At 33.7% G+C, this 14,568-nt stretch overlaps 1 protein-coding gene across 1 annotated transcript in view; it reads right to left on the reverse strand.

The window, feature by feature from the left end:
- LOC132735266 (nuclear receptor corepressor 1-like) overlaps positions 1–14,568 on the reverse strand; it is a 69,945-nt gene that overhangs the window by 19,184 nt on the left and 36,193 nt on the right. The window contains 12 exon segments of the mRNA XM_060722204.1: positions 177–440; positions 660–825; positions 3,674–3,703; positions 5,318–5,454; positions 8,217–8,276; positions 8,839–8,994; positions 9,825–9,940; positions 10,423–10,594; positions 11,171–11,313; positions 12,824–12,927; positions 13,649–13,759; positions 14,006–14,239. Coding sequence (XP_060578187.1) covers positions 177–440; positions 660–825; positions 3,674–3,703; positions 5,318–5,454; positions 8,217–8,276; positions 8,839–8,994; positions 9,825–9,940; positions 10,423–10,594; positions 11,171–11,313; positions 12,824–12,927; positions 13,649–13,759; positions 14,006–14,239 — 1,693 coding nt within the window.

The raw sequence follows: 14,568 nt of genomic DNA on the forward strand, positions 1-14,568 counted from the left end.
ACGTCAGATCCTGAAGTGAATAACCTCTATGCAGTTGCATGCAAAACCTTCATCCAAGTGTTGCCCTTACATGGAAGTCAGGGTTTGAAGGATAACTCAATTATTTTTTTTACTAGTTTACCTAATAATGGAAGTGATACGGCTGATGTTCTTATAATACATTAACTGATACTCACCAGGTTGACATGTTGGCAGAGATGACGGCAATATACTGCCAGGATACAAAGTCTGCTGTTGTGCCGGCACCAAACCCTGTCGCTCATTTTGAGTGCCGCCCTCATCCGCACTCAATGTGGCCGTACTGTCGTTGTCCGGTATACTCCGGAGACTGCCCTCCGACGTGCTCAATGATTTCTGTGTGGCCAATGTCGTTGTAAGTCCCTGTCCCTGTTCACTACCAGGTGGTCGTGAAGAATCAGCCTTTTGATCTTTCCTCATATCTGAACAAAAAAATCATATATAGAGTTAGTCACAGTCATGTCTTAATCAGAAATCGCTGCTTGTTTGGAGAACTTTTTTAAATTAGTTTTTTTAACTCTTCACATTTTTATCTTAACCAGTGATAGCTTTTTTTCTTCTTTTTAACAAAATAAGAATTACTGTAACTAATTAAAAAATTTCCAAAAACTACAAACTTTAAGTATAAACTTTAGGATTACCTCGGTCATCAAGATGGAGAGGTCTAGGACTAGGAGCACTGGCAGTCCCGCTATCGTCGGTGTCACGATTATCCTCGTTGTCTGACAGCATCTGTTCACCATCAGAGGGCGCTGTCACTGTCGACGCTACGCTCTCACATATTGAAATCGTACGATTATCATCATCCTGTAAGAAAACAAACACTGTGGTATAACAAACTACTGATAACATTGTCACATTATGTCATACCAATCGCATCAAAGTACAGAAGAACTTCTATGTGTCCAACTACGATTAGTTGATTTTCTCTGTGTCTAAGCAAAATGAAAATCCCAATTTTTTTTCCTCTATATTGTCTTCATTTAAACTGCCTTTTGTAACTCACTTGTTAACATCGAAGGCTCCAAATCTTGTCATTAAATTAAGACCGATTCATGAGTCGAAGTCTCAACTGTGTCGAAGTTTTTATGCAAGACCCTTAATCTTCGACATACTGAAGTTCTACTGTAACTTGTCTGGTAAAATGTCAATAAATATTTATCGAAAACAAAACTATAAGTATTCTATCATAACTCTGCAATATTAGATGCTAATATTTCAATACTTAATTGCCCTGAAACACAAACAAAATATTAATTTTTAAATAACATTTAAAATGCTGATTCGGCAAAAAAAAGAGTAAGAGCCAATAAGAAAACACCCACTTTAATAGAACAACATTTTAGCCACTGACTGAAATAAAGTTTCAATATATAAATCTTTAAAAAAGAAATTTGAAACATCTTAACTTCAACGCTTTCCTTTTTTTCATTATGGGAAACTGTAATTTAATGTTGTTTATATTACTGAAGAAATTTTCAAACAAAAGAGCTTGCCAACAATAATTCAAATTGACACCCTAGTTGTTTTCTTTTTCCCCACAAAAGCTTTTTATATCTTAAAAAAAAAAAAAAAAATCATGCTTAAGTGCAGACTAACACAATTTTAGAAGAAAAAAAAACTGATAAAAAAATTCATGCAAAATTAGCAAATAAGAAATTTTTACCCAAAATAATATTAACCCCTCAACAGTAATATTTATTCCAATAAAGTAAAATTTGATATCAAACCACATTAGGTAAAATTTGAAACCCCATTAAATTTTGGTAAAATTTCATATCAAACCAAAATGTTAAATTTTGACCACATTGGGTCAAATTTTGATATCAAACCAAATAGTAATATTTGATATCAAACCACACTAGGAAAAATCTGATAATCAGACCACATTTGATAAAATTTGATATCAAACCATATTTGGTAATAAACTAAATTTGGTAACATATATCAAACTCGATTAGGTAAAACTTGATATCAAATCACATAATCTCACATAAGGTAAAAGTTGACATTAGGTAAAATTTGATATGTAATCACATTAGGTAAAACTTGATATCAAATCACATTACTTAAAACTTGATATCAAATCACATTAGGTAAAACTCGATATCAAATTACAAAATACAAAAGACAAAATATTTGAGTGTGTATGCTACTGTATATACAATAAATGTTATTACCCTATCTAAACATAAATTGGCTAAATACACAAGTTAAAAGCTATAATAATAATGTGTGTAAGTATTTAGCATATACCATAAAATCTAGGCATATTTACAAACAAGCATCTAAATAAACATAAAATTTGTAAAATGTGCAATGGAAAATAGAAATTCTTTAACCTTAATCTGCCAGAACCAAATGTGATAAGGCTTTGGCACCAGCACTGGGAGTCAAACCCACTTGGCTTTTGGACAAAATGCAGAGTGGAAAATGCTAAAAATAGCACCTATTCTGATCAGAATTGGGCAGATCAGAAAATGCAAATGGCTTTGATTCTGGATAATATTTAGTCACTAATTTTTTTTAAATACTGAATGGATTTTCTTCCTATAAATTATATAAACCACAACATAAGATGCACTTTCATTTTAGCACCAACACTGTGAAGATCATATGGCTTTACTGTTGAAGGAAGACGTTAGGACTGGTGACATTTGCCCTTCTGTGCATTATTTCAGGCACATTAACAGGTACCTGAGTAGAACCATAGACATCTCTTTAAGAAATCAAAAATTTAAATTTCCTGGGTAAATTTGAGGGTTTGAGGGGCAATTGATTCGTAATTAATGACCCACACTTACTGGCCATGGATCCCACCCCCACCCAAAAATAACGATGTGAACTGGTTCCAGATAGCTGAATGATAGGTGAATAAAATATTATGATTTTTCATTGGCCATATCAATGTGTTGTTTCTATCTATACACTGAAAGTGTTATCAAAAAAGAAATGTACACAAAATATGACAAAACAGAACAAAACAAAACAAGCTATTGACCATGACAAGATGACATCTTAAACAAAACAAATTAATGACAAATACTCTATACACATGTAACTTAAATATTTAAAAAAACTTTTATATATATATTGTCCCTGTGTAATCAAAATAAGTCAGCTGACTTGGATTAACGTCACATGACCACTTTCCCACATACATCATTCCAGGGCACAAGACGAGCTTTTTTGAGGCCGAACAGACAGTGTGAGGCATAAATAAAACTATCCTAAAATCTCACATAAGCATGTTATGGATATATGAATAATTACAGCAACAATTAAGCTTACAATAAGTATATCTGATAATGAAAGCAAAGTGCAATTATATTTTACAGTTCCGCTTTTAGTAAGTAAGTAACCACTTTATTTAGTGAGGCTTACACATTCGGTTTCCCGATCTTCCATGTGTGCCTCAGTTGACGTAAACAACAACAGCTTTTAAAGGGGAACAACTCTTAATCCATAAACTAATCTTATTTTATCCCAATGTCAAATGACAGTGCATCAAAAGAAAAGACCCCATCAAAAAGCATAATATATATATATAACTCATATATTTGCACCAAGCTAAAAATAAAGGAAAAAGCGTCTATAAACTGCCATTTTAAACAGTTCTATAATGGTTAATTATCTAAACAAAGGTGTCACTTACTTTCACTTTACCAATACTCTTTTGTTTAGGCTGTTAAAATGATACAGTATGATGAGACAGTTAAAAGAAATGATGGGTGTAGATGTTCTGGTTCCAGGTTTAGATAAAAGTATCATTTGATACTAGATTTGTATCACTGATAGAGCTGGGTACCATATGAAACTTGAATTAGATCTAGGTACCGTAGTAGCTTGAACTAGAGCTGGGTACCATGGTAGCTTGAACTTGAGCTGGGTACAATAGTATATTGAAAGTAACAGTTTACATAAATGGACATTACACTTTTTTTTTAAAAGAACTGTTATGTTTTGTTTTATTTCCCAATAATTAGTGACTGTTACCAGATTGTTTACAATATTAGCATGGGGAAATGCAACAACAAAACATAACAATCTGATAACTAGATAAACTGTTGTTTTTTTTTATTTTATTCATGTGAAAAATTACTAAGTCTAAAAATTTTGCAATTATTACATCAATTATTAAAATTGTCAGTGACAAAGAAATTACCTAATAAAAAATAATCATTTTTTTTTAAAAAGGAATATAAACACTTTCTGCAGGTTAACAAAATTTTCAATGGTAAAATTAGGAAATAGATATCAATTCTGAGTGCATTGTTGTAGAATAATGCACGGTTTGAGTTCAAATGCGTAGTAATATAATCACGAAGGCCGATAGGCCTGAGTGATTAATTACAAAGCATTTGAACGAAAAACGTGCATTATTATATAATAATGCACGAAGAATTAATATCTATTTCCATTCTAACACGTCAAGAAAAAATATGTTGTAGAATAATGCACGCTTCGGGCCTTCTTTGTTTATATAGAAAAAAATCCGATAGTGTTAGAATGTTAAATTCTGCACAGTGGCCGATTGTCAAAAATGAAAATCATTTCGAGATACCTTTATCTACACCTGTCACAAATGATCATTCTAGAACACAGTATACTACTAGTAACTAGTAATCAAAGAATTGTGTCTGAACTTTCTTTTCTCTTTATTTTTCTCAAGAGCTACTAAGACAGTTGTAATTTGACAGATATTGTCTAAAAACAAATAGCAAATAGATGTGACACATGATCAAGACAAAAATATTCAGGTAAACACAAAGAATAACAGAAATTTTATCAGTTTTTGAAAAGGAAAGTATGATCTACAGGAATACACAGCAGACAGTGTATAGTTGTTATACATATATATCTAACCTTATTTTACCAACATCATGTAAGGTCAAATAAAATTATTAACAACCCATTAGAATATCATCATACTTAATTCAACTAATTTACTAACTTTCATATTTGACACAAATATTTCTTTTGTCAAGGAAAGCCACTCAAATTTTTCTAACCAATCTGATTACTATGAATAGTATGAGGTCAATTTCTTTATCGACTATATAAATCAAAGCAAAAATGGATATAAACAAACAGTAACCATCTAGCCATAATGGTCCAGAGAGACCAAACAACTACCCTCCTTAACCCCTTCAAGTTCTACTTTTGACCTTTGACCTTTAAAAGATTAATACATGTAACATCTCAATCAGGACTTCTTAAAACATAACTAAAAGATTAAACATTTATTATCATAGATTAAAAAGCATTTGACACACAAGCAAATTTATACTGTATTTACCTTTTCTTTTTCCGCATTTATGGATTCGAGATTGTATTTTTTCTTGTTACTGTTGTAGAAGGAACTGCATTGAGATTCAGTTTTTGTACCGACTATTACTGCAATTGCAGCCCAGTCTTTACCGTGTTCCCTTAATCCTGAAAAGGTATACAACAAATCATCAAATATCAGTATGCTCAATTAAATACTGTCAATCCTACCAGTTAAAGACCATTCTTGATACAGTGAAACCTAGATGAACCAATTCCTCCTCAACCAGAGACTTCATATAGAGAACAAAATAATGCAGTCCCTATTTTTTTTTTTTTTTTTTTTTTTTTTTACTTAAAATCTTTTCTTAAATAGGAAACATCTGTCTGTTCCAGAGCCTATTTACTCCAAACTTTGTTGAAATTGCTTAAAAATGTGGCAGATTCACATGGAAAACCTTCAATAATCAAATAACAATAGTCTTACTTTTCTTGAAATACATGTTTAATAATATTACTGGTATTCTACCATCATATATAGAGATGGGATTATTAACAAGATTTGCCTGTAATTCACTTTAACGTAAGTCTAAATGAACAGAAAATCTTGAATTTTCATTCATATTCCATGCAAGCAACATACCACTAACAAATACGGACATCATCAAAACAAGATATGTTTGTAAAACATGTATGCCCCCTATCAGCAGCCAATTAGTCATGTGATAAGGTTATTATGCATGACTTCTGACCCAGTGATCAAACAATTAATAAGGGTTATAAAGTATCTACTGGTCATGACCTTGACCTTTGACCCCTTGACCCAAAACTCAATAGGGGTCATCTGCTGGTCACGACCAATCATCATACAAAGTTTGAAGTTCCTAGGCCTAGGCGTTTTTAGTAAATTGATCAGAAACCGTTTTTACCTACAAGGTCAATGTGACCTTGACCTTTGACCCCTTGACCCCAAAATCAATAGGGGTCATCTGCTGGTCATGACCAATCACCATGCCAAGTTTGAAGTTCTTAGGCCTAAGGGTTCTCTTATTATTGATCGGAAACCGTTTTAACATACAAGGTCAATGTGACCTTGACCTTTGACCCCAAAATCAATAGGGGTCATCTACTGATCATGACCAATCACCATCTCAAGTTTGAAGTCCCTAGGCCTAAGGGTTCTTTCATTATTGATCGGAAACCGTTTTTACCTACAAGGTCAATGTGACCTTGACCTTTGACCCCTTAACGCCAAAATCAATAGGGGTCATCTGATTGGTCATAACCAATCACCATACCAAGTTTGAAGTTCCTAGGCCTAAGGGTTCTTTTGTTATTGATCAGAAACCGTTTTTAATTAAAAGGTCAATGTGACCTTGACCTTTGACCCCTTGACCCCAAAATCTATACGGGTCATCTACTGATCATGACCAATCACCATACCAAGTTTGAAGTTCATAGGCCTTAAGGTTCTTTAGTTATTGATCGGAAACCGTTTTTACCTACAAGGTCAATGTGACCTTGACCTTTGACCCCTTGACCCCAAAATCAATAGGGGTCATCTACTGATCATGACCAATCACCATACCAAGTTTGAAGTTCCTAGGCCTAAGGGTTCTTTTGTTATTGATCAGAAACCGTTTTTAATTAAAAGGTCAATGTGACCTTGACCTTTGACCCCTTGACCCCAAAATCTATACGGGTCATCTACTGATCATGACCAATCACCATATCAAGTTTGAAGTTCCTAGGCCTTAAGGTTCTTTAGTTATTGATCAGAAACCGTTTTTACCTACAAGGTCAATGTGACCTTGACCTTTGACCCCTTGACCCCAAAATCAATAGGGGTCATCTACTGATCATGACCAATCACCATACCAAGTTTGATGTTCCTAAGCCTTAAGGTTCTTTAGGTATTGATCGGAAACCGTTTTTACCTACAAGGTCAATGTGACCTTGACCTTTGACCCCTTGACCCCAAAATCAATAGGGGTCATCTACTGATCATGACCAATCACCATACCAAGTTTGAAGTTCCTAGGCCTTAAGGTTCTTTAGTTATTGATCAGAAACCATTTTTGCTTACAAGGGCAATGTGACCTTGACCTTTGACCCCTTGACCCCAAAATCAATAGGGGTCATCTACTGATCATGACCAATCACCATACCAAGTTTGAAGTTCCTAGGCCTTAAGGTTCTTTAGTTATTGATCGGAAACCGTTTTTGCTTTTAAGGTCAATGTGACCTTGACCTTTGACCCCTTGACCCCAAAATCAATAGGGGTCATCAACTGGTCATGACACTCACCATACCAAGTTTGAAGTTCCTAAGCCTTAAGGTTCTTTAGTTATTGATCGGAAACTGTTTTTGCTTCTTTCAAGGTCAATGTGACCTTGACCTTTGACCCCTTGACTCCAAAATCAATAGGGGTCATCTACTGGTCATGACCAATCACCATACCAAGTTTGAAGTTCCTAGGCCTTAAGGTTCTTTAGTTATTGATCGGAAACCGTTTTTGCTTTCAAGTTCAATGTGACCTTGACCTTTGACCCCTTGACCCCAAAATCAATAGGGGTCATCTACTGATCATGACCAATCACCATACCAAGTTTGAAGTTCCTAGGCCTTAAGGTTCTTTAGTTATTGATCGGAAACCGTTTTTGCTTTCAAGGTCAATGTGACCTTGACCTTTGACCCCTTGACCCCAAAATCAATAGGGGTCATCTACTGGTCATGACCAATCACCATACCAAGTTTGAAGTTCCTAGGCCTAAGGGTTCTTTAGTTATCACTCGGAAACCATTTGGTCTACGGACCGACGGACCGACGGACCGACGGACCGACAAGTGCAAAGCAATATACCCCCTTTTTTTCAAAATGGGGGCATAATAATACTTTATCATAAATGATTATCAATGCAAAATATGTACCTTTCTTTGCTAAGTCTATTTCTGCATCTGTCCATTTTACAGAGTCCCCAGATTCTTGTGCTAAAAATATAAAATCATGTTTATCATTATACATATCATTAATACCAACAATATATTTTTTTGAAATATACCGATCATAATAGTAAATACACTTTGGTACGGTTTAATATCAAGGGGTCACAAAGAAAGTGGAAAAAAAATAGTAATAAATCACGTCACACAAAACCAACATAGTGGGTTTGCGACCAGCATCAGCGCAGTCTGGTCAGGATCAATGCTGTTCGCTATCAGTTTCTCTACTTGTAATAGAGTTAGTAAGCGACAGCATGGATCCTGATTAGACTGTGCGGATGCGCAGGTTGGTCTGGATCCATGCTGGTTGTCGTGACGCGGCTCAAATCATTGTGTTCTAAATGATAAAACATGACTTTTCTTGTATTAAGATACTAAAGTAATACAGATATTTGCCAGATATTTGACAATAATGACAGTTCTTTCCTAATGCAAAGAATACCTATGACAATCTGATGATGTCTTATTTTCATATGCTATAACCTATTTTATAAATGTACTGGCCTCGTCCATTCAAAATGGCCACTAATACTGTTCGGGCTCAACTTACATTCTGCCGACTGAGACTCTGGTTTTTCAGGTTTAGATTCTGATGTTGGCTCCGAGGAGGCTGGTAAAGGTTCCGATACTGGTGGTTTGGATTCCATCTTGCGCGCAATCCTGTTGAAGCACGCCGAGCAGCACTTCATAGTCTCATCTGTTATCTCTGTAAGATATTAAAATGTTTACAAAATTAACCATTTACACCCCTTTAAACTTTGTAGTGGAATTGCCCTGCTTTTAATTTGGAAGAGTCCATTATTCAATTAAAGGGAAATGTATATTATTATTAACATACTAATAGTTGAGAAGCTAACAGTTGTTAGATAGTTTCATTTAACGGTGCACCAACACAGTATAGGTCATATGGCGTTGAAACGACAAAGATGATTTTGATAACCTCGGGTGTTACAAGCTTCAAAGCAACACTAGGGGCCAAAACCACCTCACCTGCTGGAGCTAAGAGATGCATAGCCTCAAAAGTTATAGTTATGTCAAATTTGTTTGGCTAACTTTAAACTACTATTAAAGGGATAACAATTCACTTCCTTATTCACAAAAACTTTTTTTGTTATATGCTTTTACACTTCATATAAACTCCATTTCAAATATTTGAATATGCACTTCCATGCATGCACTTCCATGCATTTTTTCAGGCATCAACGGTTACCTGAGTAGAACGAACCACCAACATTCTGTAAGCAACTTGATACCGCTTCCTCACAAAGAAAGAATCCAAAGTCCCTGTTGGGATTTGAACCCATAGGTGAGGGGCAAGTGATTTGAAGTCAACAACCTTAACAACTCGGTTCCAGTTGCCTCCAAAAACCATTGCCTTATTATAGAAGAACTGACCAGCTATAGACATTTATCAAGATATAGATTCACAAAAATAAAAACCCTTTATTAATTTATACAGTGCTAAACAATTTTGTGAAATAGAAATAATCCAATTATTGTTTAAATTCAGACATGAGATAAATACTGTATACTTACGTAGTTCCTTCATGATTGGCTCTTTTATTTCTGGCTCTAATTCTGCCCACTTTGTTGGAAGTGGTCTCAACCTCTTTACTTTTCTTTTTGGAGTTTTACATGATGGTACAGGGCATCTAAAATTAATATACGGCAAGTTATGTATTAAGGTAGTCTTATTGTAATGCTTTCTCGACAAAAAAATTCTAACATGGACCAATATCGTAGCAAATCAGTCATTTCCTGAATGTGACTTTTAAAAATCTTGGCCATTAGATTATTTACAACCACTTTGTAAGTGTGCAAGTGTCATATTATCTGTATAAACGTGTATGGTTGGTTTTTACGTAAAAACCAGTTAGAAACTTCAATAACTGGTACTGGATAAGTATCGTAATCATTTTGAATACAACAGAATACAAACAAAATGTCATATCTTGTCATAAAGAAACAAAGTTAATGTTGAAAATCTTAAGAATTTTATTAGCACAGTCAGTTAATTGTAAAACACAGTTATTAGGTCACCATTTAAATGGCTAGCATTGTTTCTAACCATGACACCCCTACTTTGTATACCTGTGTACAGTTTTATATTAGGAAAGTACAGTTATATACTTACTGTGTATACCTCCTGCGTACAGATTTACACCAACAGTTACTGCACACTCTCATTTCAGGGGTCAGGTCAGACTGTATGATACCATATAACTCACAGTTCTTTGTGGTTAGAGGTCGACTCAACCCAAAATGCTCCAGTTGAGTTTTACATATAGCACATGGATGTACCCCACCTGTAAAATAATAATCAAATGTAGGTCGATATAATTGCATCTACATATATCTATAAGCCTTCAAATTAAAGATGCTAAGTGTTTGGTGTTTATTCATTTCCATTTCTTCAGTAAACATTGTTTACAGGTTTTTTTTCCCGTTTTTTTAGCTGTATTGGTCCCTTTATGACAATGCCCCTAAAGGAACTCCACTGAGGTACAACTACATGAAAGAATCAAAAGAAAGAATCAAAGTCCCTGAATGGATTCGAACCCACAGCAGTGAGAGGCACAATAACTAAGCACTCTGCCTAGATGGCCCCTTAATTGGATCTAAATTCATTTTAAAAATCCATTCTTCCAACATTTAGTTTATCATGGCTCACATAACAGTTTTAATTTTGATAAATCAAACAAAATTTTCAGTTAATGCCATTCAAAATAATGTTTTCAATCATTTTTTTAAATAACATTATAATTTTGATCAAAGCTGTATTTTCATATCTCTGATAAAAAAGAAAGAACTATAAGTATCTATTAACCTGGAATTGGACTATTAAAGAAAAGAGGAGGAGCCTAGCTAATGAATATGCATACCTTCACCATCAGCACCTTTAACTGGGTCGTTATCATCTGACGAATCATCGATTTCTTTATCATCATCATCTTTATCCTTGCCGCTCGTTGTTACGGTAGATTCCGGTCGTGACTGAGCCTCACTGCTCGCCGATGTTGTTACACTAAAATGACCATACAAACAACATTATAACAACTTTATTTAAACATTGTAAAAACATTGTTGCCGATTTCGAAGGCATCACTAACCGTCTTCGAACAAACTTTGCCAAATTTATTTGGGGTGGTCTACCTTTAAAGATAATGAAATGTACTGTATACTAAAACACCTATGGTTCTAAAAATAGTTTGAAATTTCACATCTTTCTTTATGTTGCTCTGGTATTTTAGTAATACATGCATTATGAAAATTCAGCTGTATTGGAAGGCCTCAAGTTACAGTCTTTGCATTATTTCAGTCACACTGACAAAGAGATTTACAGGCCTTCAATAGGTTCTGACACAGGCCTACATCAGTGAAAGACAATGAGTTTGAAAATAACACATGTTAACAAGTCTAAACGTCCAATCCATCAATTAGTGCAAATATATATGGACAGATATATGTCAAGTTAAGAATGACACATATTTCAAAAGAAACGATTTCTGTCTGTAATTTCTTCACTACTTTAAAGACCCATTATGCCATAGAAATGCTTTTATTTTTATTTCCAAAAAGCTTTTTACATATGCTGTCCTATTATAGTTTCAAAAGAGTTTCTCATTGGCCAATTACCTGAACAATCTTTTGCTTCTGTTGCTTTTTTGAAAATAAGTAAAGTTATAGTGATTTAGTGTTTTGTATGGAAGTCAAAATACTACACCGTTTATATAATGTGACATTCATTACAAATAATTCCATATAAAAAGCTACTTTTTTCAGGTAATTAACATCTAACATGGCCTAAAGGTAATATCAAAACAATAAGAAAACTCATGTTTGCTCAATTTATAGAAAGAATATCAGTTGAAAGATACAGTTGAAATCAAAAAATATGACATTTAATATTCAATACATATAGGATATTCAAGTTTTTTTCTATAAATATTTATAGAAAAAACTTGAACAAGCTTTTTATCCAGTTGTATGAAAATAAATATTATATAAGTAGCAGTAGCAAAGAGTGACATATGATAATTTTCATACCACAAGATCTGTTTATTACATACATTTTTTTTTCTTTTTTTTCGGCATTACAATTTAAAAGACTTCTCATAAAAGTGTGTGTATAGGCTGAATTTAGAAGAAAGTAGTGTTGCAAGACATCAGTGAAAATATGGCAAATATATTTCACTGCAATGAAAAAATAAATTTTTACAGTAAAAATACAGAAAATGAAAATATGCATATTATTTCATCAATATTTCTCAATATTTTTATAATTGTTTGTTTGTTTCTTTCATTTTACGCCTTTTTCAACAGTATTTCAGTCATATAGGCGGGTAGTTTCCTAACCATCGTTCCTGGAGAGTTACACCAGTACTAGACAACCTTCCTCCGCGCTAAACTACCAAAGCATCTCCCGGGGATCGAACCCACGCCAGAGAGGTACCTGGATTAGAAGTCATCGACTCTAACCCCTCGACCACGGAGGCGGTCTATTTTTATAATAAGTATATAATAAAAATACATACATGTTAACAGTTTCCTCTCCAGCTGAAGTTCCAGACTGTGACGCTAGGTCAGATGATGACGGCATTGATTCTAGTCCTTCATCCTTCGGTATCACAGCTTGTGGCTGTAATAGTAAATGAAAAACTCAGTTCTTATATCTCTAAGTTGTTCTATACATATGACATATTATATATGAAATGAAAGAAAAAAAAGTTACAAGAGATTTTGACTGGATCATTTAACATCAGTGATCACAGAAACAACACACTATATGACCATCAAAAGTAATCAAGCTTAATTTTCTTAGTCTAAAAAGGGCAAAAATTATGCACAATTTCAATACTGTAGTACAATTTTAAGATAGAGTTATGGGTCTTAGTAAAAAAATTTCTCTACCATAGATAAGCATGAAATTATCTGTGATTGAAGAAGTTTGCACAAAAAAATCTTTACTAACAATTTTCAAACTTCACAACGGGAAACAATTCAGTCAAAATCCAAGCTAGAGTTTTGGGTCTTCGATTATGTTCCTCATTTGCATTAACGAAAAATATATGATATGTTTCAAGTGAATACAGATGTACCTTATTTCCCATGGCTAATGAGAGATGAAAAGGACTAAATCCTAAGCAATGGTTACATCTCACAATGGGTGACTAGGATACTCCTACAATTCTATGAATATTTTAGCTAAAAACACAGTCAGTACAGAAAACATTTTACAGAAAATTCAACATCATGTAAGACTATGACACTATTTTTGCAAAGTAAAAATTATGCTTAGAACCCTGAATTCAAATCACTAAGCCGTATAACTGATCAGCAATTATGGGATATATTTTCACCTGTGCTTTCTGTTGCTGTCTCTTCTTCTTTACTGTTTGTTTTCTCAACATTTGTTTGTAGTTTTCACTCTTCTTTGATCTGTAGTAATACTCCACACAATCCATGGTGTTCTAAAATATAACAAATAATTATAAATGGTTCTTAATTCAATACCATGTAAAACATGTATAATCAAGGTTTGTAAAGCTATGCAGCGTAACTAAAGTGTACATTGCAAAATGCTAAATTCTAACAATGGAAGCATGAAAAGTTTAGAACTAATCAAAGTGATGTGCTTCAAATCTTCAATAGTATAAACTGTTAAATTGTCAAAGATGACCATCAAATATAATTCAGGGTTCAGTCACAAAATTTACCTTTTTCTCAAGGAACGATGCAATAAGTCCGAAGTTTTTCGGGTGTTGTAGATATTTCTCTTTAAAGATTTGTTTCTCCTGTGCCGTCCACACATTGATGTATTTCCTTTCCTTGTATTCCTCCATACAGTCTGTGATCAGTCCATTCTTGTTGACAAACTTGAGGCTACGTTGTCGAGCGTCTAACATCATCGGAGGTATAACAGCTAGATTCCTCATCTTCCTATCTTCTTCCTGTCATAATATAAGATAAATTTTATGTAATTTATCACAAGATAATTTTATGTAAGTTATAAAAGATAAATTTTATGTAATTTATCACAGAAATTTTATGTAATTTACAAGATAAATTTTTATGTAATAAACCACAGGATACATTTTATGTAATTTATCTCAGGATAAATATTATGTAATTTATCATATAGGAATTTTATGTAATTTTTCATAGGATAAATTTATGTAATTAACCACAGGATAAATTTTATGTCATTTATTACAATATACCGTATAAGTGTTTTTTTCTGCGGGCTCCAAATTCTGCGGTTTTTCCAAATTTTGGCAGG

The sequence above is a fragment of the Ruditapes philippinarum genome, unplaced genomic scaffold (assembly GCF_026571515.1).
Source record: "Ruditapes philippinarum isolate M1 unplaced genomic scaffold, ASM2657151v2 ctg295_1_1_1_1, whole genome shotgun sequence".
Taxonomy (NCBI): domain Eukaryota; kingdom Metazoa; phylum Mollusca; class Bivalvia; order Venerida; family Veneridae; genus Ruditapes; species Ruditapes philippinarum.